At 42.0% G+C, this 26273-nt stretch overlaps 2 protein-coding genes across 2 annotated transcripts in view; one reads left to right on the top strand and one right to left on the bottom strand.

Moving 5' to 3' along the window:
* The first annotated feature begins 1044 nt into the window (after window positions 1-1044).
* chek2 (checkpoint kinase 2) lies at window positions 1045-24499 on the top strand. Its single transcript, XM_053480872.1, has 15 exons — window positions 1045-1273; window positions 2567-2892; window positions 3180-3304; window positions 7084-7216; window positions 7617-7707; window positions 19997-20093; window positions 20203-20256; window positions 20348-20412; window positions 21650-21749; window positions 22387-22473; window positions 22718-22881; window positions 22958-23073; window positions 23690-23775; window positions 23875-23991; window positions 24337-24499. Exons 2-15 carry the CDS (start codon window positions 2580-2582, stop codon window positions 24394-24396), a joined length of 1608 nt encoding a protein of 535 aa, XP_053336847.1. The 5' UTR covers window positions 1045-1273; window positions 2567-2579; the 3' UTR covers window positions 24397-24499.
* Window positions 24500-24940: 441 nt separating this feature from the next.
* The window catches only part of gstt2 (glutathione S-transferase theta 2), a 5305-nt gene continuing 3972 nt past the window's right edge, over window positions 24941-26273 (bottom strand). The window contains exons 3-5 of the mRNA XM_053480871.1: window positions 25613-25763; window positions 25326-25502; window positions 24941-25209 (exon numbers count right to left, since the gene is read on the bottom strand). Of these exons, the coding sequence (XP_053336846.1) occupies window positions 25069-25209; window positions 25326-25502; window positions 25613-25763 (469 nt within the window). The 3' untranslated portion in view covers window positions 24941-25068. The remainder of the gene's footprint in view (window positions 25210-25325; window positions 25503-25612; window positions 25764-26273) is intronic.

Below are 26273 nucleotides of genomic sequence, written 5' to 3'. Positions count from 1 at the left end.
GAGATAAAGTGAGGGCAGCTCCGCTCACACGCGCTGATTTTACGCGTTTATTGCGCAGCGTGCAGCTGTCCGGTCGCCATAGCAACCCGGCGCGCGCGCGCACACATATATATATATATATATATATATATATATATATATATATATATATACACACACACACACGCGCGCGCGGGCTTTAAAATTAAACAAATAAACACTATTTAATAACCCTTATCTTATTTATTAACATTATTAAATAAATGTTAGGGGACTGTCCGGACTCATCAAGTGGTAAAGTCTAATAATAATAATAATAATAATAATAATGAGATGAATGTGTTTCTTTTACATATATTTGAAATTATACACTTTGGCGAAAAAAAAATCACAATTTCAGAAGGTCAAATTAATGTCCTGTATTACGGAAAGAAAACAGCTAAGGAGGTTTAAAATGACTGGAAGTGGGTTAAGAACCCAAAATGTTATCAGAACCTGTTTGTTATACAACATGAGTTTCTTCTGTAACGCTGTGACTCCGAGTCAGTGCCTGATTCCGCCAGCAGAGGGCGCTCCCAGCATTCTTCTCTCAATCCGATCATCTCTCTTTACATCTCTAATCTTTAATGTAGGACAAGGGCACTAAATATAAAGCTAACATTTAAAAAATAAACACTTTATACCATCAGGTGTACTCATTTTATTATATATCATTGTATGTATCGATCTCATAAACCCCTGAAGACAGAGTTCCAGCACTGATCATCCGGGTCCTCTGTACATGTGACTCAGCAACCTGTAGTTCACTTCCGGCATCAAAGTGTGAAATTATCCAGGGAATAACAATCAGTGCAACAGTGTGTGAGTGAGCATATAAATACAATCTGGATGTGAGCCGGTCATTCAGTCACACACACACACACACACACACGACACACACCGGTGACGTCGTCAAATCGGTCGCCTAAGTTTAACGCATTAAAACTACATTTCCCAGGATTCACGCTTGGCTCCGTCTGATTGGTTGAAATAAATCTTGTGGGCGTGTCCAGAGGTTCCCGGCAATCTCGGCCATGTGGAGAGGCTGTAGCGCGCGCGGTGACTGTACGCGTGTTTATTAGACACGAGTGCACGCGCTGCTGTGTTTATTATTATTATTATTATATTTATTTATTTATTTTAGCCTGGGTGTCGCGTGCGCTTTCTCCTGCAGTAACAAAGAGGAGCGATGAAGAGTTTATTTCTGATGAACTTCCGGTTTCTGTTCTGAACTTTAAGACTTTTAGGTTTTACGGTAAGTGTCACATTTAACAACAGGAATAAAATTATTTATAATAATGTCTTTGTTCCACTAACAGGCTCGCTAGAACACTTTCCTACTAGTAATAATAATAATAATAATAAAAACCACCATAATGACAATAAACTAAATTAGAGGACTTTTGATTGGCACATCTCACCCCTTTGGCCACGCCCACTTTCATTTTGACCAATTTCCAAAACATCTGCATTAATGTTAAACATCATTATACTGATTATAAACATGAACATGATTGTTATTAATCAGTCAATAACAATAAAGGAAATGTTTGGGCTGTTCGCTGGTCAGAAGCGTTTCGATGACATCTTTATGTAACTAAACCAGTCTGAGGAACAATTACTGTCTGTCTGTCTGTCTGTCTGTCCAGTCAGATTTTGAAAACTGAAAACTGTCTGTCTAGACTTTACTGAATCTCCTGCAGTCCTTAGATCTCTGCCTGAAGTTTAATCTGCACCATCAGTGAATCTAAATGTGGAGTAAAAGTGATGTTATGAACAGTTATGTGTGGGATTTAATAATCTACTGTAAAATAATCTACTAATGCGCTACTGTCTCAATGTAAACAAACACCTGCACCAATAGATATTAATTAGAAAAGATAAAGTGAATATTTTGACTGGGATTAGTTCATATTTTCACTTTGGCTGAAATAACAGCGCTGAAGTGAAGTGTGTAAATGTTACATGTTTTTATTGCTCTTATTCTTTTTATGATCGTTAACATGTCAATTACAAATTATTCGAATAACATTTGACTCTCGGATTAAAAATCTGCCTGTTGCTCATATTATGTTTCCCTCGTCCATCCCTCCTCTGTCCCCTGTCCATCCCTCCTCTGTCCCCCGTCCATCCCTCCTCTGTCCCCTGTCCACCCCTCCTCTGTCCCCTGTCCACCCCTCCTCTGTCCCCCTTCCACCCCTCCTCTGTCCCCCGTCCATCCCTCCTCTGTCCCCCGTCCATCCCTCCTCTGTCCCCCGTCCATCCCTCCTCTGTCCCCCGTCCATCCCTCCTCTGTCCCCCGTCCATCCCTCCTCTGTCCCCTGTCCACCCCTCCTCTGTCCCCTGTCCACCCCTCCTCTGTCCCCCATCAGCCCCTCCTCTGTCCCCTGTCCACCCCTCCTCTGTCCTTTCACTTTGCTCTCATTTTACCATCATTTTATATTCCATTTTAATCTACTAATGTAGTCTGTTTATATTGATATAGCTTCACTAGTATGTTGTTAAAATAGCCTGTTCTAATTTTGCTTTTATTCTGTTTATATCATAGGCAGAAGGTCAGCATGTCTGAAGATCCGGGTCCAAGCAAACAAACACAGTCTCAGACTCCGTCTCACTCTCAGTCTCACTCTCAGTCTCACTCTCAGTCTCACTCTCAGTCTCAGACTCAGTCTCAGACTCAGTCTCAGCCCAGCTCCAGCTCATCGTCTGCTCCAGCTTCATCCAGCCAGTCGTCCTCCTCTGGTTCGGGTACGTTGAGCTCGGTGGACACCGTCCCCATCACCGAACTCTCGTCCATACCTGAGGAACCTGAGGAGCCTGAACCCAAATACTGGGGCAGAATAGTTCCCTTAATCAGGGGCTTTAATGTGCTCAGTAAGTGTCACAGCACACACTATATATACTGCACACACACACACAGAGTCCTTTTCAAAAGTATTGGAACAGCACGGTTTTACTATATACTGAAGATATGAGCTTTATGCATTAAACGGCTTGCAGCCTGGTGTCAGACCGAACACTCTTCACCACTAACACTAATTAAACCAAGAGAGCAGACACTTGGACATCAATGTCTCTTGGCTGAACAGACTTTTTATCATATTTTTTATTATACTTGGCAGTGTATTAAATTTATTCTAACAGTGTGTCATCCTGTATAGACTGTGTGGAGAATCAGTACTTCTTCGGACGGGACAGTCGCAATGATTATTGTTTTAATGACCCGATTGTTCTGAAATCACTACGCTACAGAACCTACAGCAAGAAACACTTCAAGATCTTCAGGGTGAGTAACAAGGGGGTGTGGCTTCTGTATTTCACTTAGAGACGCACCCATGCCACTTTGTCTCAGACCTGCGAACAAGTACTTCCTCACTTGGGGTACCGAGTAACCATACCAGAACCTTTACTAGTGCATGAACCCTAAAGCTGCTCTGCATGTAGAGCGCCTCCCTATGGACTAAACTCATTATCCAATGTGCTTTTTTTACTTCTGTTTTTAGGAGTAAAGAAAAATATATTTTATTACACGCAGCTGTTCTTACTGGAAAAGCAGTGTATCGTTGCACATCTGATTTTAATGCAAAATTAATGCAATAGAAACTATGCAAAAAAACATTTAAAGGGGTCATACAGGCCTACATGCACTTTTTAAAGCTGTTTGGACTGAACTGTGTGTTAGGAGAGTGCGTACACAACCACTCTACGATGATAAAGAGCCGCCCAGTGGTTTTCTTTTCGTTTATTACAGTAACATCCCCCTTCTGAAATCGGGCCAATCACAAATGCCTGTCGATGTGACGCCACACCACAAGAGGCCGCTCCTACACTAGTTGATTGACACTGGTGTTTTAGCAAAGACCCGCCCCGAGTGAGAAGAAGCTGTCGGCCATTGTTTTTCGCCGCTGGAGCAAAATGTCGCTGAATTTAGTTTTTGAAGCTAACGTCCACGCCGATTTACCTAAATGCGTCCATGTTTGCACTAATCATTTTTCACCAGACTGCTTTATAAACGCGGGTCAATATAAAGCCGGTTTTACTAGGAAGCTGCTCCTAAAAATCCCTAATCGCCCGTTTATAATAAACAATGCATTAAGGTGATTGTCTAGTTGCAAACTGTGTACGTAGTCGGAAAACTATATTATACTTACCTTTGTTACGTTAGATGGTTTATAACGATGTCTGTCGAAGATTAAGAAGTCATGTAAACACATCAGTAAACACATCGCGTCCGTATCTCTCTCGGTAAGTTTCTCCGCTTTTGTTATTGTTGCTCGCGGCAGCGTAACAGCCCGTTAATTCATGCCCATGCAGTGATGAGAAAGACAAATCGAGTCGATGCATGTCCATTCTTTTAATTTCTGTGTTGTCAGGCGATATTACAAACTTCCGCGTAGGTTCCGTACTTAAATCAAACCAAAAACTATACTATTATAGTTTTTGTACTATTATACTGGAATATAACTACTCTATATTCCAGCGTTTTTCAGTTTGGACTGCATTACCCACAAAGCATTGCGTTGTGGGCAATGCTTTGTGGGTAATGCCGTCCAAAGCATTGCCCGCACTGGACTACACTCCCGTGGCTATACCCCACGTGTGTTGTGAAGACACGCCCCACAGAACTGGGGGGGCGGGCTCAGCAGAGATCATAAGCATTTAAGGGAACATGTACTGAAACAGGTTGCTGAGAACAGAGCTAGTTTTTACCAGTTAAAAGTAGTGTTTTTTTACACAACCATTGAGAATTTTAAATTAAATATATTACAAACTTTTCATTAGGACCCTAAAGATCATATTAACATTTAATGAAAAACGTGTCTGGATGATCCCTTTAAAGAAAGAGGGTTAAATATAATTATTTTATTGTACTTCATACTTTATACTAATCTATAAAGAAGGACTTGTACTTGGATCCGCTGACAGGGTTTAAAGGGCAATAAGGATATATATATATATATATATACACATACACAGTGGAACCCTGGATTACGAGCATAATTCGCTCTGGAAGCAGGCTCGTATTTCAAAACACTCGTAAACCAAACCGAATTCCCCTATAAGAAATAATGGAAACTCAAATTATTTGTTCCACAGCCCAAAAAAATAAATACATAAAAATAATTAACACAAAATATAAAGTAAAAATAAAACAAATTAACCTACACTTTAAAAAGAGTTTCTGTTTGTGCACGCAGGCGCTGTGTGTGTGTGTGTGTGTGAAGCTAAGAAGCCCCTCCCCTTCTCGTCTTACACAGTTACCCTTCCTCCACTCTTTTCACACACACACAAACACGCGCACACAACGGAAACACTGTTTTATCGGGAAAATAAACAAGAAATCTCTGTAATGACACCCGATTGAGCGACACACTAACAGAATCACTGCTGTAAAGTAAAAATAAAACAGATGAACCTGCACTTTACCTTTGAAAAGAATCACGACAGATCAGTGTTTCTGTGTAGAGCAGAGAGAAAGAGTGTGTGCGTGTGTGTGTGTGTGTGTGTGGCACATTGTCCAATGACGTACACAGACACAAAGAGCAGGCTGATACAGACACACACACACACAAAAAAAACATAAAAATATGTTTTACGCACACACACACACACACACGGTCACACTGTTATAGTAAACAGTACACGGATGTTGATTATACCAGTAAGAGATGCGCACTAAGACCAGGGGAGACGATTACCCACAATTCGACAGCACAAGAGAGAGAAAAAAAAAACAGTTGGCTCAGTTGTGATCATGTGACGCTCAGCGTCAAAACAAGAAGCGCATGCGTGATACATGATACTTGGTACTCGTAAACCAAGACTAGTTCGTTTTTCAAATCAAAATTTATTACAAATTTTTGCGCGTCTTTTTAAAATATTTTTATTGATTTTTAACAACAAAGCAAAGCTAGATTGATATAGAATCGACACCCACAGCAAACAATTCAGTGAAGGAAAACATGAAAGAAAGAAAGAAAGAAAAAAAGAGAAAACAGGTCAGGACTAGAGCAGATCCCACAAAGGGGCCGATATCCACCAGAATAGTTCAGATTTGTTCTGTAAGTCGTATGTAAGTTTTTCTAAAGGGAGAAGCCACTTGTGACAAACACACCTTCAGAGTCAGTACATGAGACGACGGACAGAAGATAAATAAACTGTACATTTGTTTTCCAGAAAATTAATGAAATTTAGTAAACAGTTTAAATCAGAAGGAAGATTTAGTTCTTTAGATCTAATTTTCTAGTCAGTATTTTCTGATCGAGATCATGTACCTGATACCGAAAAGGTTCGATCTTCTTACAGTCCAACATTACATTAATGTTCCTGTTCCTGAACTACATTTACAACCAGCTGAGATGCGTAAGGGGGGGGTTTTATGGAGGCGTACAGGGGTGAGATGTGTTCTGTATATGGATTTAAAGTTGATTTATGAAAAACCTTCTTGCTTATAGAGAGCCGTTCTTCATCAGTGAGTGGTTGACTCACATCCTTCTCCCGAACCTTAATCAGGGGATTTAAGGGGGAAAAGGTTTCTGATGAGAAAATTACCAGCTTTGGTATGAGTGACATCACATAAGTTTAAACTTGTACAGGTGCATGTGTAAGTGCACTTCCGCTCAGTCCACTTTTCACACACACACACACACACACACACATTAGAGGGACACACGGCTAATTCAGCATTAAATCTTCACCCTCCTTTACTTTGCTGATGTTAAACTCAGAGAGAACTCACACTGACCTGACTGCTGTTCCTGCAGTTCACTCTCATGACGAGTTTTCAGTCCCCTTCTGTCTTTCATCACATTCTGGACACTGTCCCCGCTTTGACACGAGGGGAACGAGAGGCTGTTTGTGTCCTGAACGGCTGCTCTGCCATAAAGGGGTACTGATGCACAAGTATCGGAACAGTTGTACGAGAAGGGGTGCGCCGTTTCGGAGCAGAGAGCAGACTGTGTGTCCCTTTGTCTAGTGAAGGGGATGAGTTCAAACAGTATAGAATATCTTTTTTATATCCTTTATATGGAAATACACTGTGTGTGTGTGTGTGTGTGTGTGCAGGATGAGAGTGTGGTGTATCTGGAGGATCTGAGTGGAAACGGTACGTGGGTCGATGACACGGAGGTTGGAAAAGGGAAACGATGTCCGTTAAGCAACAACTCTGTGGTGTCACTCGCAGACCCCAAACACAAAGGTGATTACACACACACACACACACACACACACACCCACACACACACACAATGGTGCATAAATGTCTTGAGATTGTCAGAATATGTACGTTATTGTGTACCACAGCACGCCAGAGTTAAATAATCCAACAGGAGACAATCGGTGTCTCAATCAACAGAAGTCTTTACCAGAGTCAATGCAGAGAGTTTAGGACGATTTATAAACTATGTTTAGATACGTTTAGTGTCGATCATTTTAATTCTATTTTATTATTACTTTAGTTTTCCAGGGTTTCTGATATTTGACCATTTCTGAAGCTTCCTGTCCCTGTCTCACTTCATCAGTGTCCAAACATTAATATACCTCTGTGTGTGTGTGTGTGTGTGTGTGTGTGTGTGTGTGTGTGTGTGTGTTGTCCCCAGTGTTTATGTTTGTTGACATGACGGAGGACGATCAGCCAAACTTCCCTAAAGAATTCAGAGAAAAGTATCACGTCACACGCAAGATTGGCTCGTAAGTTCACTCACACCTCGGGATGTTTTCACTTTCCGACTGAAAAATCAGACCGTCAGTGTGAATGCAGTAATTACACTCGCTCTGCTCACGTCAGGTAGCATTAGCCCGCGAAGCTAAACATTCACACTAAAACGCCTGAAGCTAAACGTTCTAAAGTGTGACTGAACAAACGGTCTGGTGTGTCTGGAGTGTGTGCCTCTGGTGGACATCGTGACATGAGCCGGCAGGTCACTCTAATGCACTGCAGTGTTTCGTCACACATCAATACATCTCGCACTGCTGTGATCTCATTACTGCATTTAAAAAACATATCCAGGTGTTTGCATCTGGAGTTTATTTCCCATCTATTCTCTTTCCGTATTGGACAGATGGTGAGCTGGAGCTAAACATCTCCATATGTCTATAGACAGATCAGCCATAACATTAACACTGATTATCATTTGAACATCAGAAAACTGCTAATCGGATCACAGGCACCCGAGGCTCACTCGTACCCGCGGTCCGGTCCGGTCCGGTCAGACCCCGTGGAAACGCCGATGTGGCATGGAAAAGCCAATACCGGCCGCGATAGAAAGGCACCAGAACAGCCAGTGCACTACAGCCTGCTGTGGGCGAGACAGCAGAGACTTCATGGTTGTTGGTCCGACCTCCAAGTTCCTCAAAACACAATTCTGGAGTGTCGAGGGCCCGTCTCACCACCCACAGCACTTTAAGGAGCTGCTGCTAAGGGCCTAGTGCCAGACACTACAGAATACACACACACACACACACTACAGCACACACACACTACAGCACACACACACACACACACACTACAGCACACACACACTACAGCACACACACACACACACACACTACAGCACACACACACACACACACACACTACAGCACACACACACACACACACTACAGCACACACACACACACACTACAGCACACACACACACACACACTACAGCACACACACACACACACACACACATACAGCACACACACACACACACACACACACACACACACACACACACACACACACACACACACACACACTACAGCACACACACACACACACACACTACAGCACACACACACACACACACACTACAGCACACACACACACACACTACAGCACACACACACACACACTACAGCACACACACACACACACACTACAGCACACACACACACACTACAGCACACACACACACACACACACACACTACAGCACACACACACACACACACACACACACACACACACACACACACACACACTACAGCACACACACACACACACTACAGCACACACACACACACACACACACACACTACAGCACACACACACTACAGCACACACACACACTACAGCACACACACACACACACACACACACACTACAGCACACACACACTACAGCACACACACACACACACACTACAGCACACACACACACACACACTACAGCACACACACACACACACACTACAGCACACACACACACACACACACACTACAGCACACACACACACACTACAGCACACACACACACACACACTACAGCACACACACACACACACACACACACACACACACACTACAGCACACACACACACACTACAGCACACACACACACACAAGGCAAGGCAAGTTTTTTTGTATAGCACATTTCATACACAATGGTAATTCAAAGTGCTTTACATAGAAGAAGAAAATAAACATGAAATGAAATAAAAGATAATAGCAATAAGACATTTTAACAAAAACTTTTAAATTTCATTTAAAATAAAAATAAATGCAGTTTGCAACAAAACTTTAAACTAATTAAAATTTAATTAAAATAAAAATAAAAGGCTAGGTAAAACTAATAAAAACATAATTTAAAATAAAAATAAAACAGTTTAAGATATTAGATAAACATAAAATAGTGCAGTCAGTTCGGACGTAGCACAGTGCTCATTGAATAAATGCACAGCTGAACAGATGAGTTTTGAGTCTAGATTTAAATGTGACTAATGTTTTATCACCTCTGATCTCTTCTGGACGCTGGTTCCACCTGCGGGCAGCGTAATGGCTAAAGGCGGACTCCCCTTGTTTTGTGTGAACCCTTGGTATTTCTAACTGACTCGATCCTAACGATCTGAGAGTCTGTTAGGGTTATATTCAGTGAGCATATCTGTAGTGTATTTAGGTCCTAGGCCATTAAGTGATTTATAAACAAGTAAAAGTACTTTAAAATCTATCCTAAATGTTACAGGAAGCCAGTGTAAGGACCTGAGGACTGGTGTGATGTGATCAGATTTTCTGGTTCTAGTCAGAATCCTGGCAGCAGCGTTCTGGATGAGCTGCAGCTGTCTAATGGTCTTCTTGGGAAGGCCGGTGAGGAGACCATTACAATAATCCACCCTGCTGGTGATAAAGGCATGGACTAGTTTCTCCAAGTCTTGATTTGAGACAAAACATCTAATTCTTGCAATGTTTTTGAGATGATAGTATGCTGATTTAGTTACTGCTTTGACGTGACTACTGAAACTAAGATCTGTCTCCAGAATCACCCCAAGATTCTTGACTTGATTTTTAGTTATCTGACCCCTAGAGTGAAGGTATGCATTCATCTTCAGAGCTTCATCTTTGTTTCCAAATGCAATGACTTCAGTTTTCTCCTTGTTTAATTGAAGGAAATTCTGGCACATCCAACTGTTAATTTCATCAATGCATTTGCAGAGGGAGTCTATGGGGCTAAAATCATTTGGAGATAAGGCTAGGTAAAGCTGGGTATCATCAGCATAGCTGTGATAGGCAATTTGGTTCTTTCTCATTATCTGACTTAGAGGGAGCATATACAGGCTAAACAGGAGCGGTGCAAGAATTGAGCCTTGTGGGACTCCGCATGTCATGGACGTCCACTTGGACTTGTGCTCTCCTATACTCACATAATAACCTCTCCCTTCTAAGTATGACCTGAACCATTTGAGTACCATGCCAGAAAGCCCGACCCAGTTTTCCAGTCTTTCTATTAGTATGTTCTGATCAACAGTGTCAAACGCAGCGCTAAGATCTAGCAGTACCAACACTGATATTTTGCCGGAGTCAGAATTTAAACGAATATCATTTATTATCTTTAGGAGCGCTGTCTCTGTACTGTGATGCGCTCGGAAACCAGATTGAAAACTGTCTAGGTATTCATTTGAGTTTAAATGGTTGTTCACCTGATGAAAGACAACCTTTTCAATAATCTTACCTATAAAAGGAAGATTTGATATTGGTCTGTAGTTATTTAATACGGAGTTATCAAGATTATTCTTTTTTAAAAGTGGCTTAACAACTGCAGTTTTCAGAGAGTTTGGAAAAGTCCCAGAGAGAAGTGAAGTGTTCACCACTTCTAATAAATCTGTTTCCAAACAGTTTAACACACTTTTGAGAAAAGATGTAGGAAGTGTGTCAAGGTCGCAGGTTGACGATTTGAGGTGCTGCACTGTTTCTTTCAAGATTTTGCTATCAATTGCTTGAAAGACAGACATAGTAACTGTTTTGTGAGGTTGTGTTTGAGTTTTTCTGATCTCTGTACAACTTGTTGTGTTAATAGCCCTCCTAATATATATATTTTTTTTATTATATTTTTATTGATATTTAACAACAACAAAAAAAACAGAGCCAGATCGATATACAATCAACACCCACAGCAAACATTTAAACACAAACAATAATTTGTTAATATAAGAGTGAACATGGAAACACCCAAGGGCAAAACAATTCAGTAAAAGAAAACATAAAAGAAAGAGAGAGTCATGATTGTTCAAGTAGATCCCACAAAGGGGCCCATATCCGCCAGAATAGTTCAGATTTGTTCTGCAAGTCATATGTAAGTTTTTCCAATGGTAGAAGATTACTCACTTGTGCCAAACACATCTTTAATGTTGGTACACGAGATGATGACCATAAGATAAGTATACATTTCTTTGCCAGATAAGTAATGAAATTTAATAAACAATTTAAATCAGAAGGAAGACCTAGCGATATTTTACAATTTAACAGGTATATAATTGGAGACATAGTGAATTTTCTAGCCAGTATTTTCTCAACCAGATCATGCACTTCATGCCAAAAAGTATTAATTTTCTTACACTCCCAGAATAGATGCATCAATGTTCCCGTTTCTGAATTACATTTAAAACACAGCTGAGATACATTTGGATACATTTTGTGGAGGCGTACAGGGGTGAGATATGTTCTATATATGAATTTCAAGTTTTGCTCATGCACAGAAATTGAAGTTGATTTGTGAAAAACCTCCTCACATATAGAGAGCCATTCATCATCAGTGAATGATCGGCCCATATCCTTTTCCCAAATCTTTCTTAAAGGATTCAAAGGTGAAGAGGTTTCTGATAAAAGGGAGCCATACAGATAGGAAATCTGACCCTTCAAAGCCCCTGGAAGAAGGAGATGATTCTCAATATCGGACAATTCAAAGCGGATTTTGCCCTGTCTCATTTCAGATTGAATAAAGTGACGTAACTGGAGAAATTTAAAAAAATCTGTTCTAGGAAGTTTATAATCCAATCTAAGTGTCTCGAAAGATTTGACAACATTATCTGTAAATAAATTGGCTAAATTAAAAACACCTTTCTCCACCCAGGACCGAAGGCCAATATTAGCCAAGGAAGCAGGAAAGTCGGGGTTCAAAATAATTGGGGATTGCATGGTCAAATTCCCGGGGAGGCGGAGATATTTTTTGACATCTTCCCAAGCCAAAAGGGTATTTAATAACAAAAAGTTTTCAACAACTGGCCGGATCTCCTTAAAATTATTAATAAATGGAAGAGATGTTAATGTTCTCGGGGCACATGCAAAAGATTCCATAGTGACCCACAAAGAGCCTGTATCATTTGAAAACCATCTAAGCATTTGTTTGATTTGAGCAGCCCAGTAGTAAAGCTGTATGTTAGGCAAAGATCCGCCTCCACACTCCCTTGGCTTGAGGAGAGAAGTGAATTTAATCCTGGGTTTTTTATTATTCCATATAAACTTACTGATGGCTGTATTCAGACCCTTAAAAAAGTTAGAATTCAAATAGCAGGGTATGCACTGAAATAAATAAAGTAAACGGGGAAGCACATTCATTTTAATTGTGCTAATTCTTCCAAAAAAAGAAATTGGCAAAGAAGTCCACCTATTCATATCCTGTTTGAGTTTTGTCATTAAGGGTGAATAATTCTTGGAGAATAAATCCTTTAAGTCAGGGGTTATGTGTATGCCCAAATAAAGAAACCCAGAGTCAGTGATGTGAAAGGGACACTGTAAATTAACATTCTGTGGGGCATTTAAAAACATGGCTTGGGATTTCCCCAGGTTTATTTTGTACCCACTATACTGGCTATACTGATTAATTATCTCCAATACCCAAGGAATTGATGATTGTGGCTGCCTTAAGTATATGCGGTGTTCCGTCCCACCTGCCTCCACGCCCCGGACGCCCCCATGCATGCGAATGCCTTCTGCCAAGGGTTCGATGAACAAGGCGAACAGGAGCGGCGACAGGGGGCATCCCTGACGGCAGCCTCTATGAATTGAGAATTTACTTGATAATAAACTATTAGTGTTAACCACAGCTGTGGAATCAGAGTAAAGAAGCTTGACTAGTCTGATGAAGTTAGAGCCCAAATTAAATTTTTCCAATATTTGAAACAAAAATCTCCACTCGACCCTATCAAACGCTTTCTCTGCATCCAGAGATATTATAGTGGCCGGGTCACCATCTGTATTCAACTGATGTATTATGTTCAGGAGACGACGTACATTGTCTGAGCCATAGCGAGATTTAACAAATCCAGTCTGATCAGGTTTAATGATCTTAGGCAGAATTCTCTCCAGACGACGAGCCAAAGCCTTGGCCACAATTTTAAAATCTACATTAAGTAAACTTATTGGGCGATATGAGGCACAGTCCAATGAGTTCTTTCCTTTTTTAAGAATCAAGCTAATAGAGGCGGTCTTCCAGGAACCTGGAGTAAGACTGTCTTCCAAAAGGTTATCAACTACAGGCATGAAAATAGGGGAGAGCTCGTGCCAAAATTTTTTATAAAATTCCAGAGGAAAGCCATCCAACCCTGGCGCCTTCCCACTAGGCATAGATTGAATAGCCGCAAAAATTTCTTCCTTTGTAAGAGGAGTGTTCAGAAAAGCCTGATCCTCCTCTGAAGTTAAAGGTAACTGCACCTTATCCAAAAAACTGATGGGGTCTTGGGATGTACACAAGGAAGTGTACAGGTTCTCATAAAAACCTTTGAAACTGGAATTAATTTTAACCGGATCATATGAAATTACTTCTTCAGTAATTTTTATAGCCTTAATGGATCTTTCAGCTCGTTCACAGTTGAGTTGATATGCTAAAAGATGACTAGGTTTATTTCCATATTGATAAAATCTTTGCCTACTAAATGTTATTAATTTTTGTACATGTTCTGAATAGTCCAGGTTTAATTTAGATCTAGCACCAGTTAGAAGATTCCAATTGATTTGTGTAGGTGAAATTTTATGAAGCAGTTTCAATCTTTTTACCTCTTCTTCTAATTTTTTCCTATTCTCAGCCTTTTGTTTTTTATGCCAAGTAGTAAAAGAGATGATGTGGCCTCTTAAGGTGGCCTTGGCTGCATCCCATTTGGTGGCGCTATTTACTGAACAAAATTCATTATCCTGCCAGTATTGGGAGATTTTTTCTTTAAGGAACTGGCAAAACAAATTATCATTTAGGAGAGTACTATTAAATTTCCAATAAGATGATTTAGGGGTTGAAAATTCTGTCAAACCTAAATAAACAGGGTTATGATCAGAAAGAACCATTGGACCAATTTCACAAGATCTTACACAGTTAATGTATCTGGAATGCAGAAATAGATAGTCTAATCTGGAATAAGAATTATGGGGAGGAGAGTAGAAGGTATAGTCTTTGACACCTGGATGTAGTTCTCTCCAATAATATATCCACCAAGCCTGAAGCACGACACATATTCTGAAGAGTTTATGAAGAACGAGACGTTGATTTTACAGAAGATGACCTGTCCAACTTGTTATTCATAACACAATTAAAATCCCCAGCCATAATCCCCAGACCATTACAATGATGATTAAACAATAGGATCATCTTTGATATAAAATCAGGACTGTCCTCGTTCGGAGCATACACATTTAAAACAGTTAAGGGTTTTCCCAAGATGTGACCGGTAATCAAAATAAATCTGCCATCAGGATCCTGTTCAGTCTGTTCTAAGATAAAAGGAAAGTTTTTATGAATCAAAATAGCAACTCCCTGCTTATTTGATGAAAAAGAACTGAAATATACCTGACCAATCCAATCTCTTTTGAGCTGTAAATGTTCCCTATCTGACAAATGTGTCTCTTGTAGAAGTGCAATAATTACCTTTTCTTTCTTCAGGAATGTTAAAATTTTCTTTCTTTTGACTACATTACCCATGCCCTTCACGTTCCATGTGACCACCCTAGTCAGGTTGGACATATGTTAGTGCAGTACAAAACATTTGAATGCTGTAAGTGGACAGAAGTGAGGTAAACGACATACATCTGAAGTACGGTCAGCTCTGCTAAACACAAACAAAACCCCCCACAGGCCCTCCCCCCTGTCCCTATCCCCAAACGATAGGGCTCAAATAACCCAAAAAACAAGACGTCACACACACCTTCCCCCAACTCCTCCATTGACCGACCAGAAAAAACAACAGCCAGAGAAGTCCGCCATAAAACTCCCCATTAAAAAAAAAACCCTTAAGCCCACTGTAATAATAGTACTAATAAAAAATGTTTAACTAAGACATTAAAAGAAAACAATAAATAAGTAAATGGCAGATGACAAACAAAATTAAATAAATAAACTTCGCAGATCCGGCACAACAGTCATAAAATATACAGCCTGAAAAGGCCTTGTGCGTGCAAACCTAATTTCACCGGATAGCTGCATCACCTTAAAGAAGCCATTTATTCACTATTAAGTTCAATAGGAAAAACACCCTCAAATTGTTTCAAGAAAGAAAAACACCAGGAAAACTGTCTTAAAGTCCACGCCAATTAATCAGGAAAGCTCACTTATATGAAACCTCCAGGAATTTAGTAGCCGATTCAACATTATCGAATAAAATGATCTTTCCGTTATGTAAACAGCGGAGTCTAGCCGGGTACGCAAAACCCCGGTAAACACCTCGTTCCACCATAGACTTGCACACCGCCCCAAACGCCCGCCGCCTCCGCACAATCTCCGCAGATAAGTCCGGAAAGAAGCGTAATGTGGCACCTTTATAACTGACTTTAGTTTTCTTAGCTGCTTGCAAAACTGCCTCCTTTACCGGGAAACGTAAGAAACGCACAATAACACTCCTCGGCGGTGCGCTCGGCGTAGACTGGGATGGAAGCGGGGCCCTGTGCGCTCTCTCAATCTCAACAGCAGGGAAATCCGCGGGAAGCTGTAACCACACTGGCAACATTTTCTCAAGAAATGTAGTCATAGGCTCGTTGCCCTCCGCTTTCTCAGGAAGCCCAACAATTCTTAAGTTTTTGCGGCGACCACGGTTCTCCAAGTCATCCACTTTCGCTTGGAGTTGTTCCACGGTCGCGCGCAAATCGGCCATCTGAGTGCCGCGTGCACTCCCCGAGTCCTCTACCGCAGAAATCCGCTGTTCAGCTATACTAAGTCGGGTTTCAGTGTCGGTAACTCGTGCGGTGAGAGCAGCGAAAGAGTTTTCAAGAACTGTTACTGAGGAAGCTATTTTTCCCAGCTGTCCCTCAATACCGTCTAAACGAGCACCGACAGCCCTAATTTCTGTTAAAATTAGCGAGGTGTCCGACTGAGGACCAGCGCCGGCCTCTTCCCCCTCTCCATCATGCGCGGTGGGGTTTTTCTTTTTTTCTTTACTTTTTTGTGATCTTGTCGCTGTAAAAATAGGAAAGTCTTTATCCCCTCCACTTTCCATTTCTAAATATGTTATTAAATAATCACAAAGTGGGTAAAAAATAGGGCGTAAATAGAAAAATACGGAGTTTCGATGCGGAGCAAAACTCCTAGGCTGCCATCCTGCTTCGGGTCACGTGACCTCACCTCTAGCCCTCCTAATATTACTGATTTTCTCAGAGAAAAAGAAAGCAAACTCATTGCATTTGCTGTCAGAGAGCATTTCAATAGGAATCTGACTTGGTGGGTTTGTCAGTCTCTCAACAGTAGCAAAAAGAGTGCGTGTGTTGTTTATGTTGCTGTTTATAATGTTTGAGAAATAGGTCTGTCTAGCTTTGGCTAGTTCCACACTGAAAACACGAAGGCTGTCTTTATAGATGCTACAGTGGATTTCAAGTTTTGTCTTCCGCCACATCCGCTCAGCTTTTCGACATTGTCTTTTCATATTCTGAACTGCTGTTGATTTTCTCCATGGTGATTTCTGTCTGCCCGCCTTTCGGACCTTTTCTGGAGCAATATCGTCAATAACATTCTTAACTTTTGAGTTAAAGGAATCAAGGAGAAGATCAACAGAGTCTGCAGAAATGCTTGGTGTTAAAGATATAGCCTTCATAAATAGTGCACTTGTGTTCTCATTAATGCATCTTTTTCTGGTAGATACAGATCTAGATTCGGTGGTAACAGAGATCAATATATCAAAGAAAATACAGAAATGATCAGATAGTGCTACGTCCTTATAGTAGGTAATAGTATAGTAATAATGGATGAGATATTTAGACCCTTACTGATGAGTAAGTCTAGAGTGTGTCCACGATTATGTGTGGGCCCGTGCACATGCTGAATCAGATCAAAAGTGTTTAAAACACTTATCATTTCTTTTGTAATATTGATTTCTACATTATCAATGTGAAAATTAAAGTCCCCTGCTATGGCAAAACAGTCAAACTCTGAGGAAATCATTGATAGCAGTTCTGTAAACTCTTCAATAAAGTCTGGAGAATATTTTGGAGGTCTGTAAATAATGATAAACAGAATGCGTGGGGCACCTTTCAGCAATATACCTAGATATTCAAAAGATAAATACTGACCAAATGACATTTGCTTGCATTGATAGACATCTTTAAATAGAGCAGCTGCACCTCCGCCTCTCCTAGCAGTTCTGCAGACACTCATGAAAGTAAAGTTAGGAGGCGCTGTTTCATTTAGGACTGTTGCACTGCAGCTATCTTCTAACCAAGTTTCATTAAAAAACATAAAATCCAATTTGTTCGTGGTGATCAAATCATTGATTAGAAATGATTTATTTTTTAGCGAGCGAATATTTAAAAATGCTACCTTGATGGCATTACTTTTTGTCCCCACAGTAATCTTAGTTTGATGTATAACAGGTCGGAGATTAGATGGTTCAGCTGTACGGCTTAAGAAGGCCTTGGGCTTTCTATCACGTGATAGAACAGAGATAGATAAAGCTACAGGCACACTGGGTTCCCGCTTGTTCTGTAAACATTTGTAAATGTTTCTGCTATCATAGCGGGGACCCGACACACATCACTGAGAGCTGCTATCTGTTTGTTTTATTAGACCAGATGGAGGAGGTGGGTTCGAGCCTTGGCGCTGTGGCAGCGGTCGAAGAGCTCTCACAGGAGGAGGAGGACGAGCTGGGCCCATAGGCCTTGGTGGTTGTGGAGCCCGCTGTTTTTTAGTTGGCATCTGGGGGCTTGCAGCAAAAGAGTGGGAGAGTTTGGTCCCAGTGTACACCAGTTCCTCCATTTTCTGTGAGAAGCTTAGAAGTGGAGAAGCTGGAGAGAGGGATACTGTGTCTGGTGAGATGGGCTCTGGTTCTGGTGTTTCCCGTGGCTGTAGTATATTGGCTTGAATTTCCTGGCTGTTTTCCAGAAGGTTATCTTGAAGCTGTTGTGGTATGTCACAGTCTGTCCGTGATGAGCTCTGTGGGCAGGACTGAGCCGGGATGTCCATGAGCAGTGGTTGTTTTGGCTGCGTGGTGTTATCAATGTCCTTGTGGGATTCTTTAACCCCATGATGACTCGATAACTGTCTGTGGTCACTCATACTTCGCCCAGGCGTACATGTGCCTTTCTCTGCTGAAGGATGATGGAGGGAGAAATAGATATTTTCCTTTAGCACCCTTGCACCGAGTTTGTTTGGGTGGAGACCATCCAGTTTAAACAGTTGTCTATGGCCCCAGAAAAGATTAAAGTTGTCGATGAAATTGACTCCTTTTGAATTGCAGGTTTTTTGAAGCCATGTGTTCAGCCCAAGTAACCGTGAGAACATGTTAGTTCCCCTTGCTGGGAGTGGTCCACTGATGAATGACTGAACTTTAAGTCTTTGAAGTGTTTCAAAGAGTTCACTGAAATCCTTCTTTAGGAGTTCCGACTGCTCTTTCCGAATATCATTTTTCCCCACGTGGATAATGATTCTGTTTGCAGTCTTGTGCTCCGTCAGAATGTTCCGAAGTTCCCTGTTCACATCAGAGACGGTTGCTTGAGGGAAGCAGCATGATGTTGTTGTTCTGCTGCTAATGTTTCTGATAGTTGAGTCCCCGATTATCAGAGTCTTAACCTCGGTTTCGCTCTGAGCTGAGTGCACACACACACTACAGCGCACACACACACACACACACACTACAGCGCGCACACACACACACACACACACACTACAGCACACACACACACACTACAGCACACACACACACACACACTACAGCACACACACACACACACACACACACTACAGCGCACACACACACACACACTACAGCGCACACACACACACACACACACACTACAGCACACACACACACACACACTACAGCACACACACACACACTACAGCACACACACACACACACACACTACAGCACACACACACACTACAGCACACACACATATACACACACTACAGCGCGCACACACACACTACAGCACACACACACACTACAGCACACGCACACACACACACACCACAGCCTCACACACTCTACAGTCACACACTTGTGCAGTCACACCCCGAGGGGACGGAGCACACACTCTGGTTATACAAGGGGAAACCTCTGTATATTAATAAACACGCCCACAAGCGTTCGCTCTAACAGAACCAGACACGCCCACACGCGTCAGAGTGACAGGGTCATGTGACTGCAGCCTAAAGCATTAACAGGTCATCAGTACGGTGTTAAAGATTCTGTCAAATATGTCCTACTTATCACTGTGTGGTGTTAAAAAGGCTAAACTGCGCAGACTGATTCTAATGTGTTTCTTGTGTGTGTGTGTGTGTGTGTGTGTGTGTGTGTGTGTGTGTGTGTTTACAGTGGTGTGTGTGGAGATGTTAAGTTGGCCATAGATCGTCAGACCACTAAAAAAGTGGCGCTGAAGACGATCAATAAGAACGATTTCCCCTCCATCGGTGTAAGCAGCAGCGAGAGCATCAGCTCATTAATGTACAGATATTTATTAATTATTTTTATTGTTGACTCAATCTGATTGGTTGAGAGGTTTTCTGTCACTTCATCTACAGACAGTAACGCGTAACGCTGAACGCGAGATCGAAATTTTAAAGAAAATTGATCATGTGAGTATTTTTCCATCTGTGATTCTGTGATCAGCGATCTGCAGTAATAAACGCTCGTTAACACTAAACATTACATTTATTTCTCTTACAGCCGTGTTTGATTAGAACTGAAGATTTTTACCAGACTCAGGACTCCTACTACATCGTCCTGGAGTAGTGAGTATTCATTCACCAGTTCTAAGCCCTGCCTCCTTTAGTTGGCCTGTGGAGTCGCTAATGACCAACTGTTGCTATGGAAACATAATTCAATATTAATTCATTCACAATCATTTATCAGTGTCTTAGTAAAATTGTGTGTAAATGTGATTTTGGAAATGTGCATCGTGACGATAAGTGAGATTGTTCTGTGTAAGAATAAACAACCAGTTTTTTAAATCGTATTTTTAGGCACTTTATAGCCATTTGTTCTCATTACATTTGATCTACATAATTAAATTTCATATAATATGGAGAAATTGGGGTGTAAAGACTTTTGCAGTACACAGTACTGTATACAGTGAAACTTTGGATTACGAGTAACGCGGTTTGCAAGTGTTCGCAAGACGAGCAAATATTTTTAATAAATTTTGACTTGAAAAACGAGTATGTCTTGGTTTACGAGCACTGAGTATCATGTATCGCGCATGCGCTTCTTGTTTTGATGCCGAGTGTCACGTAATCACAACTGAGTCAACGTTTTTTCTCTCTCTTGTGCTACGGAATTGTGGGTAATCATCTCCCCTGCTGGGTCTTAGTGCGCGTCTCTTACTGGTATAATCAACATCCGTGCACGTGTGTACTGTTTACTATAACACTTCGAGTGTGTGTGTATGTAAAACACATTTTATTTTGTGTCTGTATGTGTGTGTGTGTGTGTGTGTGTGTGTGTGTGTGTACAGCACGCAAGTAAAGGAAAAGCAAGTCTCATTAGAGAGCTTAAAGATCCTTTTCTCTCTCTCTGTATCTGCCTGTACTGTGTGTGTGTTTGCGCGTGCGCGCATGTCATTGGACAGCGTTCCCCTTCCGACTCCTCTCGCCTTCAAACACACACATTCTTAATGGAAACACTGCTCTGTTGCGATTCTTTTTAAAAGTAAAGTGCAGGTTAATTTGTTTTATTTTTACTTCATATTTTGTATTAATTATTTTTATGTAGTAATTTTTTTGGGCTGTGGAACAAATCGTCTGAGTTTTCTTTATTCCTTATGCTGGAAATTTGCTTTGATTTACACAAGCACGCTTCTGGAACGAATTATGCTCGTAATCCAAGGTTCCACTGTATATGCCTACAAAAACATTGACAAATCATTTTTGCCATAAGGAGTAAACGTTTAGTGTGTGTACAGTTTCATGAAACATTTTTAATAAGGATCACTTTGAGTGAGAAATTAAAGTGTGTGTGTGTGTGTGTCAGCGTTGAGGGTGGTGAACTCTTCAGCAGGATTAAAGCTCAGAAGCGGTTAAAGGAGAGAATTGCGAAGCTGTACTTCTTTCAGATGCTGAAGGCTGTGCAGGTGAGACGGCGGCTGTGTCCCGAACGCACGCTGTGGTAAAGTGCCCTTAGTGTTCTACCTGTCATGAGGTGCTGAGTTGCTATGACGATGAAGTGACTCCTCTGATGTTACTGTTCCCTTATAGACAGGGAAAGATGGACAGACAGTCAGAGATGCAGAATAAAAGAGACAGCTTTAGGTTTGAGTTGTTTTTAATCAGTGAGTCCTCGTCCACTCCTCTAAACTCATCTCCCTAACGAGACTGTAGGTTCACTCACACCTGATTCTAATGAACTGATTTGAGCTCATTAACTCAAGAGTTCACTTTTTCCACTCGCACTATGAGGTTTTTATGGATATTCTCAATAAAGACATAAAATATCAGATTTATTTTTATTATTATTTGAGAAACATTACATTTGTCCACAGTTGACTGAGATGAAGATCAGATACATTTTATGACAAATTAATGCAGAAAAGCATAAAATTCCAAAAGGTTCATCTTCTCTTACTACGGGGAAAAAAGTAGATGGTGTGTGTGATCTCTCACGTCCCTGTCTCCCTACACACGTGTGTTTGTATCAATAAACTGTATGTAAAGTATTTTTCCCTTTATAAATGTGTGTGTGTGTGTGTGTGTGTGTGTGTGTGTGATCAGTATCTCCATGAGAATGGCATCATCCACCGTGACCTCAAACCAGAGAACGTGCTTCTCGCCTCCCACGATGACGAGTGTCTCATCAAGGTCTGCTGAACCCCAAACCTCTGCACCCAGTCATGGGAAGTGATGTAATCATGTAATTTACAGCCAAAAATATGTGCACCCCTGACCATCACATCCAGTGTGCTCCAGATTGGGACGCGCGTGTGTGTGGTGGTCAGGGGGGCATATACTTTTGACCATATAATGTATGGCATAAGTAATGATGGCAAATTTGTGATCATTCAATCATGACACACTAATACCCATCAGTGTGTGTGTGTGACAGATTACAGACTTTAACCAGTCTAAGATTCTGGAGGAGTCGAGTCTGATGAAGACTCTCTGTGGAACGCCGACATTTTTAGCTCCTGAAGTCTTCACTGCTGACGCTACAGGAGGATACACACACGCCGTGGACTGCTGGAGCCTCGGAGTACTGCTGTTCATCTGGTACACACACACACACACACACACACACACACTAAGCCTGTGCTGGTCATGTGACCCGTCTCTCTCTCTCTCTCAGTCTGGGAGGTTACCCCCCGTTTAACACCGAGTCGAGCTCCATGTCTGTGCGTGATCAGATCATCAGTGGACACTACTGCTTCATTCGCTCACAGTGGGAGTCTGTCTCCGCCCAAGGTATAAACACCATCACAAACTAAGAGGATTATTTGATATAAAAGGAGTTAATTCTACTCTCTTCCTCACTGATCTGATATTAATGTGCTAAACCGTCCATGCTGCTCCCTTCCTGTCTCCTCTTTCAGCTGTTCTTAAAGGTGCTGACGCTCCCACGCTCACCTTCTCATTCTCTCTTTACGTGATTTGTCTCTGGACAGACGCCTGTCCAACTTGTTTATGTTCTCTATAGTAACAGATGACAAGCGTTTGGTCAAACATATAAAAACTCCATCTTTTGCTGTTAATAAATAGAGACCTTTCTGATAGACAACGTGAGTATGTGTGTGACTGAGTCTCCCCAGAAAAGCTTATGGAAGCGCACACACACAGATGTCACACTTTAAACCATGCTGACCTGCGTTCTCTAGGCACACGTGTCTGATGTCACTGATTGGTAGAGACACGAGTGTTTAATTAGACTCGACAGTCGAAATAAAACTGTAAAAGCTGCCATATTGAGTGGTTTCCCCCCTGTTGCTTTTAATTTTTTAAAAGTCCTGGTTTGACTCGAACACCTCTCGTATGTTTTAATAATATTTCACTGATTTCGTCTGATTTTGTGGTTCTGTTGCAGCTAAAGATCTGGTGAAGAAGCTGCTGGTTGTGGATCCGAATAAACGCCTGAGTATTTTCGAGGCTCTGCAGCACCCGTGGCTTAATGTAAGAACAGAGAGAGAGAGAGAGAGAGAGAGAGACCTGTCTACTATCTGTCTGAGTCTCAGTCTGTCTCAGTTCTCAGACGTCTGTCTGTCTGATTAGGATGAGGAGATGAAGCGGATGGCGTTGAGTCTGATGTACCCAGGAGAGCCCAGTCATTCCAGAACCCAAGCAGTTCTACCAGAACCGGAACCATCACGACCCATAGAACCACAGAGAGTGAGACACACACACACACACACACACACAGTAGAAGGCCTGGTGGCCCATGTTGATGCACTCAAAGCTGTTTAATGTTTTTGTTATGCAGATTAAATTGCTTTATCATCAGTAATTGTTGCTCAGTAGTGAAGGTTGTTCTGATCCGGATTAAAGTGGGTCGGTCCGTTAGTTCCGGATGCAGTGTGTCTAATCTGTGACGTTGCTGTTAATACGGGAATTAATTAACTTTCTCTAATCTCTTGCAAACTTCAAAACCAGCTGTTTGTGACAAATCTAATCACTGTACTGTCATCACCCGTGTGTGTGTGTGTGTGTGTGTGTGTGTGTGTGTGTGTGTTGTAGAGATCGAAGCGTAAAGCTGAGGAGGAAGGAGAAACATCAGCATCAAAAAGGCGCCCATGACCCACAACACTTCCATCCAGACTGTGTGTGTGTGTGTGTGTGTGTAAGCTTTGCGTACAAGCTGAATGTGTGTGTACTTTTTCAATAAACAGTTTTTAACAATGCCAGTTGTGTGTGTGTGTCTGAAACACCACCCGTCTGTTCCTGTGTGTGTCAGTGGTCTGTTTATTTCCACACTGTGTGAGAATCCTCAGGCTCCGTCACCATGTCGTCCCTCAGCACCAGATGTTGAGATGTTTCTGCTGCTGGAGCTCTGGAGCTCGTTCCTGATGAGACGTCACTGAACTCCTGCAGTGGAGTGAAGTCTCGCTCTTCCTCTCTTGTCACACTCCTCACCACACACACACACACACGTTTCTCAGAGTTCAGTTTTTCTCATTGCACATGGAGATCCTGAGGTTTGATGTTTGTGTGTGTGTGTCACATGTACGGTCACATTCCAGTCAGGAAAAATAAAACAATCAACAGGACAAAATTAAATAACGAGACTTTTTATTCTATAAGTATATTATTAGTTATTAATATTAATGAGTCTATAATGAATATTAATGAGAAATGTTAAAAGTAAAATTATTTAATCATAAATCTGAAATTAAAGTTTTTAAAACACCGATGTATCCCGTGTCTTTAATCTTATTTTAAACCAGGTGTGTGTGTGTGTGTGTGTGTGTGTTAGCTTGTGTGTTTATCTCTTATTATGAACAGGACTTTATGGGCGGAGTCAAACGAGTCCCCGAGCACAGACTGAAGTCTCCTCCTCCAGTCCTGCAGCCTCGGGCGGTCCATCAGCACGTCTCTGCCTCCAGCTAAAGGCTACACACACACACACACACACACACACACACACACACACACTGGAGTGAGGGGACCTACAGCCACCACTACTGTTTAACACACTCATCAAGTGTGTGTGAGATATAAACTCTGACCTGCATGAGCTCACAGATGGCGAGCAGGTCGGCCAGTGTGACGTCATCACCACACAGGAAGTCCTGGTCTTTCAGGAACATGGTCTCCAGTTTGTCCAGTGTCTTGTCCAGGTCCCTCAGAGCGAGCTGCAGTCTCACATTGTCCACTGGCTGTCCTGTCATCCGGGGTGTTAACACCTACACACACACACACACGTTACAGCTGAAGTCTTATTAGCTCTAATTGGTCGGTCACCATCAGGCTGTTGATCACATGACTGTATACAGTCCTTTTTAGCCCCGCCCACCTCTATGATGAACACATTGTCGGCGTGCAGGCGCGTGTTCATGTGATGCCAGGCCGTGTACTCGTCCACCCTCGCGCGCTTCTGTGGTTGCCGTGGATACCAGTGGTCCAGGACGCTGTGGGCGGAGCTCAGGTGTTTCAGTATGGCGTCACTGTGACAGACAGGAGGAGGGGCGTGGCCTCAGTCACACCGACACACACTGACTAAACCATGGCAGTTAATCAACAACCAGCACACTCCCTTGTTTTAAAGCACTTTAGAACAACACACACCAACACTACATTAGAGTGGGAGGAGCGAAGCGGGGGTCTTCCTTTTTTTTTTTTTTTTTTTCCACACCCCCGTTCTCTATCCGCGGTCCAGGGCGGGGGCTGAGAGGAGGAGCTGGCCGTTCGGTCGGGGTCTGGGCTGGTGGTCCTTTTCCGCTGCTGCGGGGACCGGGGGGGTCTTTCTGTCCCCACGGCGGAGGGAAGTGGGTATATGGGGAGTGTGAGTGTGTATATTGTCTATTTTTGTGTGTCAACATGTGTGAGTGTGTGAATATTTGTTTGTATGTATGAGGGTGGGGATATATGTTTGTGTATGTGTGTGCCTGGCTGTCTACGTTTAGGTGTCAGGTCAGGTCCTAGACTCCACCTCTCTCAACATCCCAGGCCCCCCC

The sequence above is a fragment of the Clarias gariepinus genome, chromosome 21, assembly GCF_024256425.1.
Source record: "Clarias gariepinus isolate MV-2021 ecotype Netherlands chromosome 21, CGAR_prim_01v2, whole genome shotgun sequence".
In the NCBI taxonomy this organism is placed as follows: Eukaryota; Metazoa; Chordata; class Actinopteri; order Siluriformes; family Clariidae; genus Clarias; species Clarias gariepinus.
This window is presented reverse-complemented; position numbering and strand designations above follow the sequence as displayed.

Bases quoted from the DNA above. Each gene is read 5' to 3' on its own strand.
- chek2 (XM_053480872.1), top strand. From the start codon at position 2,580: ATGTCTGAAGATCCGGGTCCAAGCAAACAAACACAGTCTCAGACTCCG. The intron at 23,074-23,689 runs GTATAAACACCA...GTTCTGTTGCAG, and splicing joins GGAGTCTGTCTCCGCCCAAG to CTAAAGATCTGGTGAAGAAG. The intron at 23,776-23,874 runs GTAAGAACAGAG...CTGTCTGATTAG, and splicing joins TGCAGCACCCGTGGCTTAAT to GATGAGGAGATGAAGCGGAT.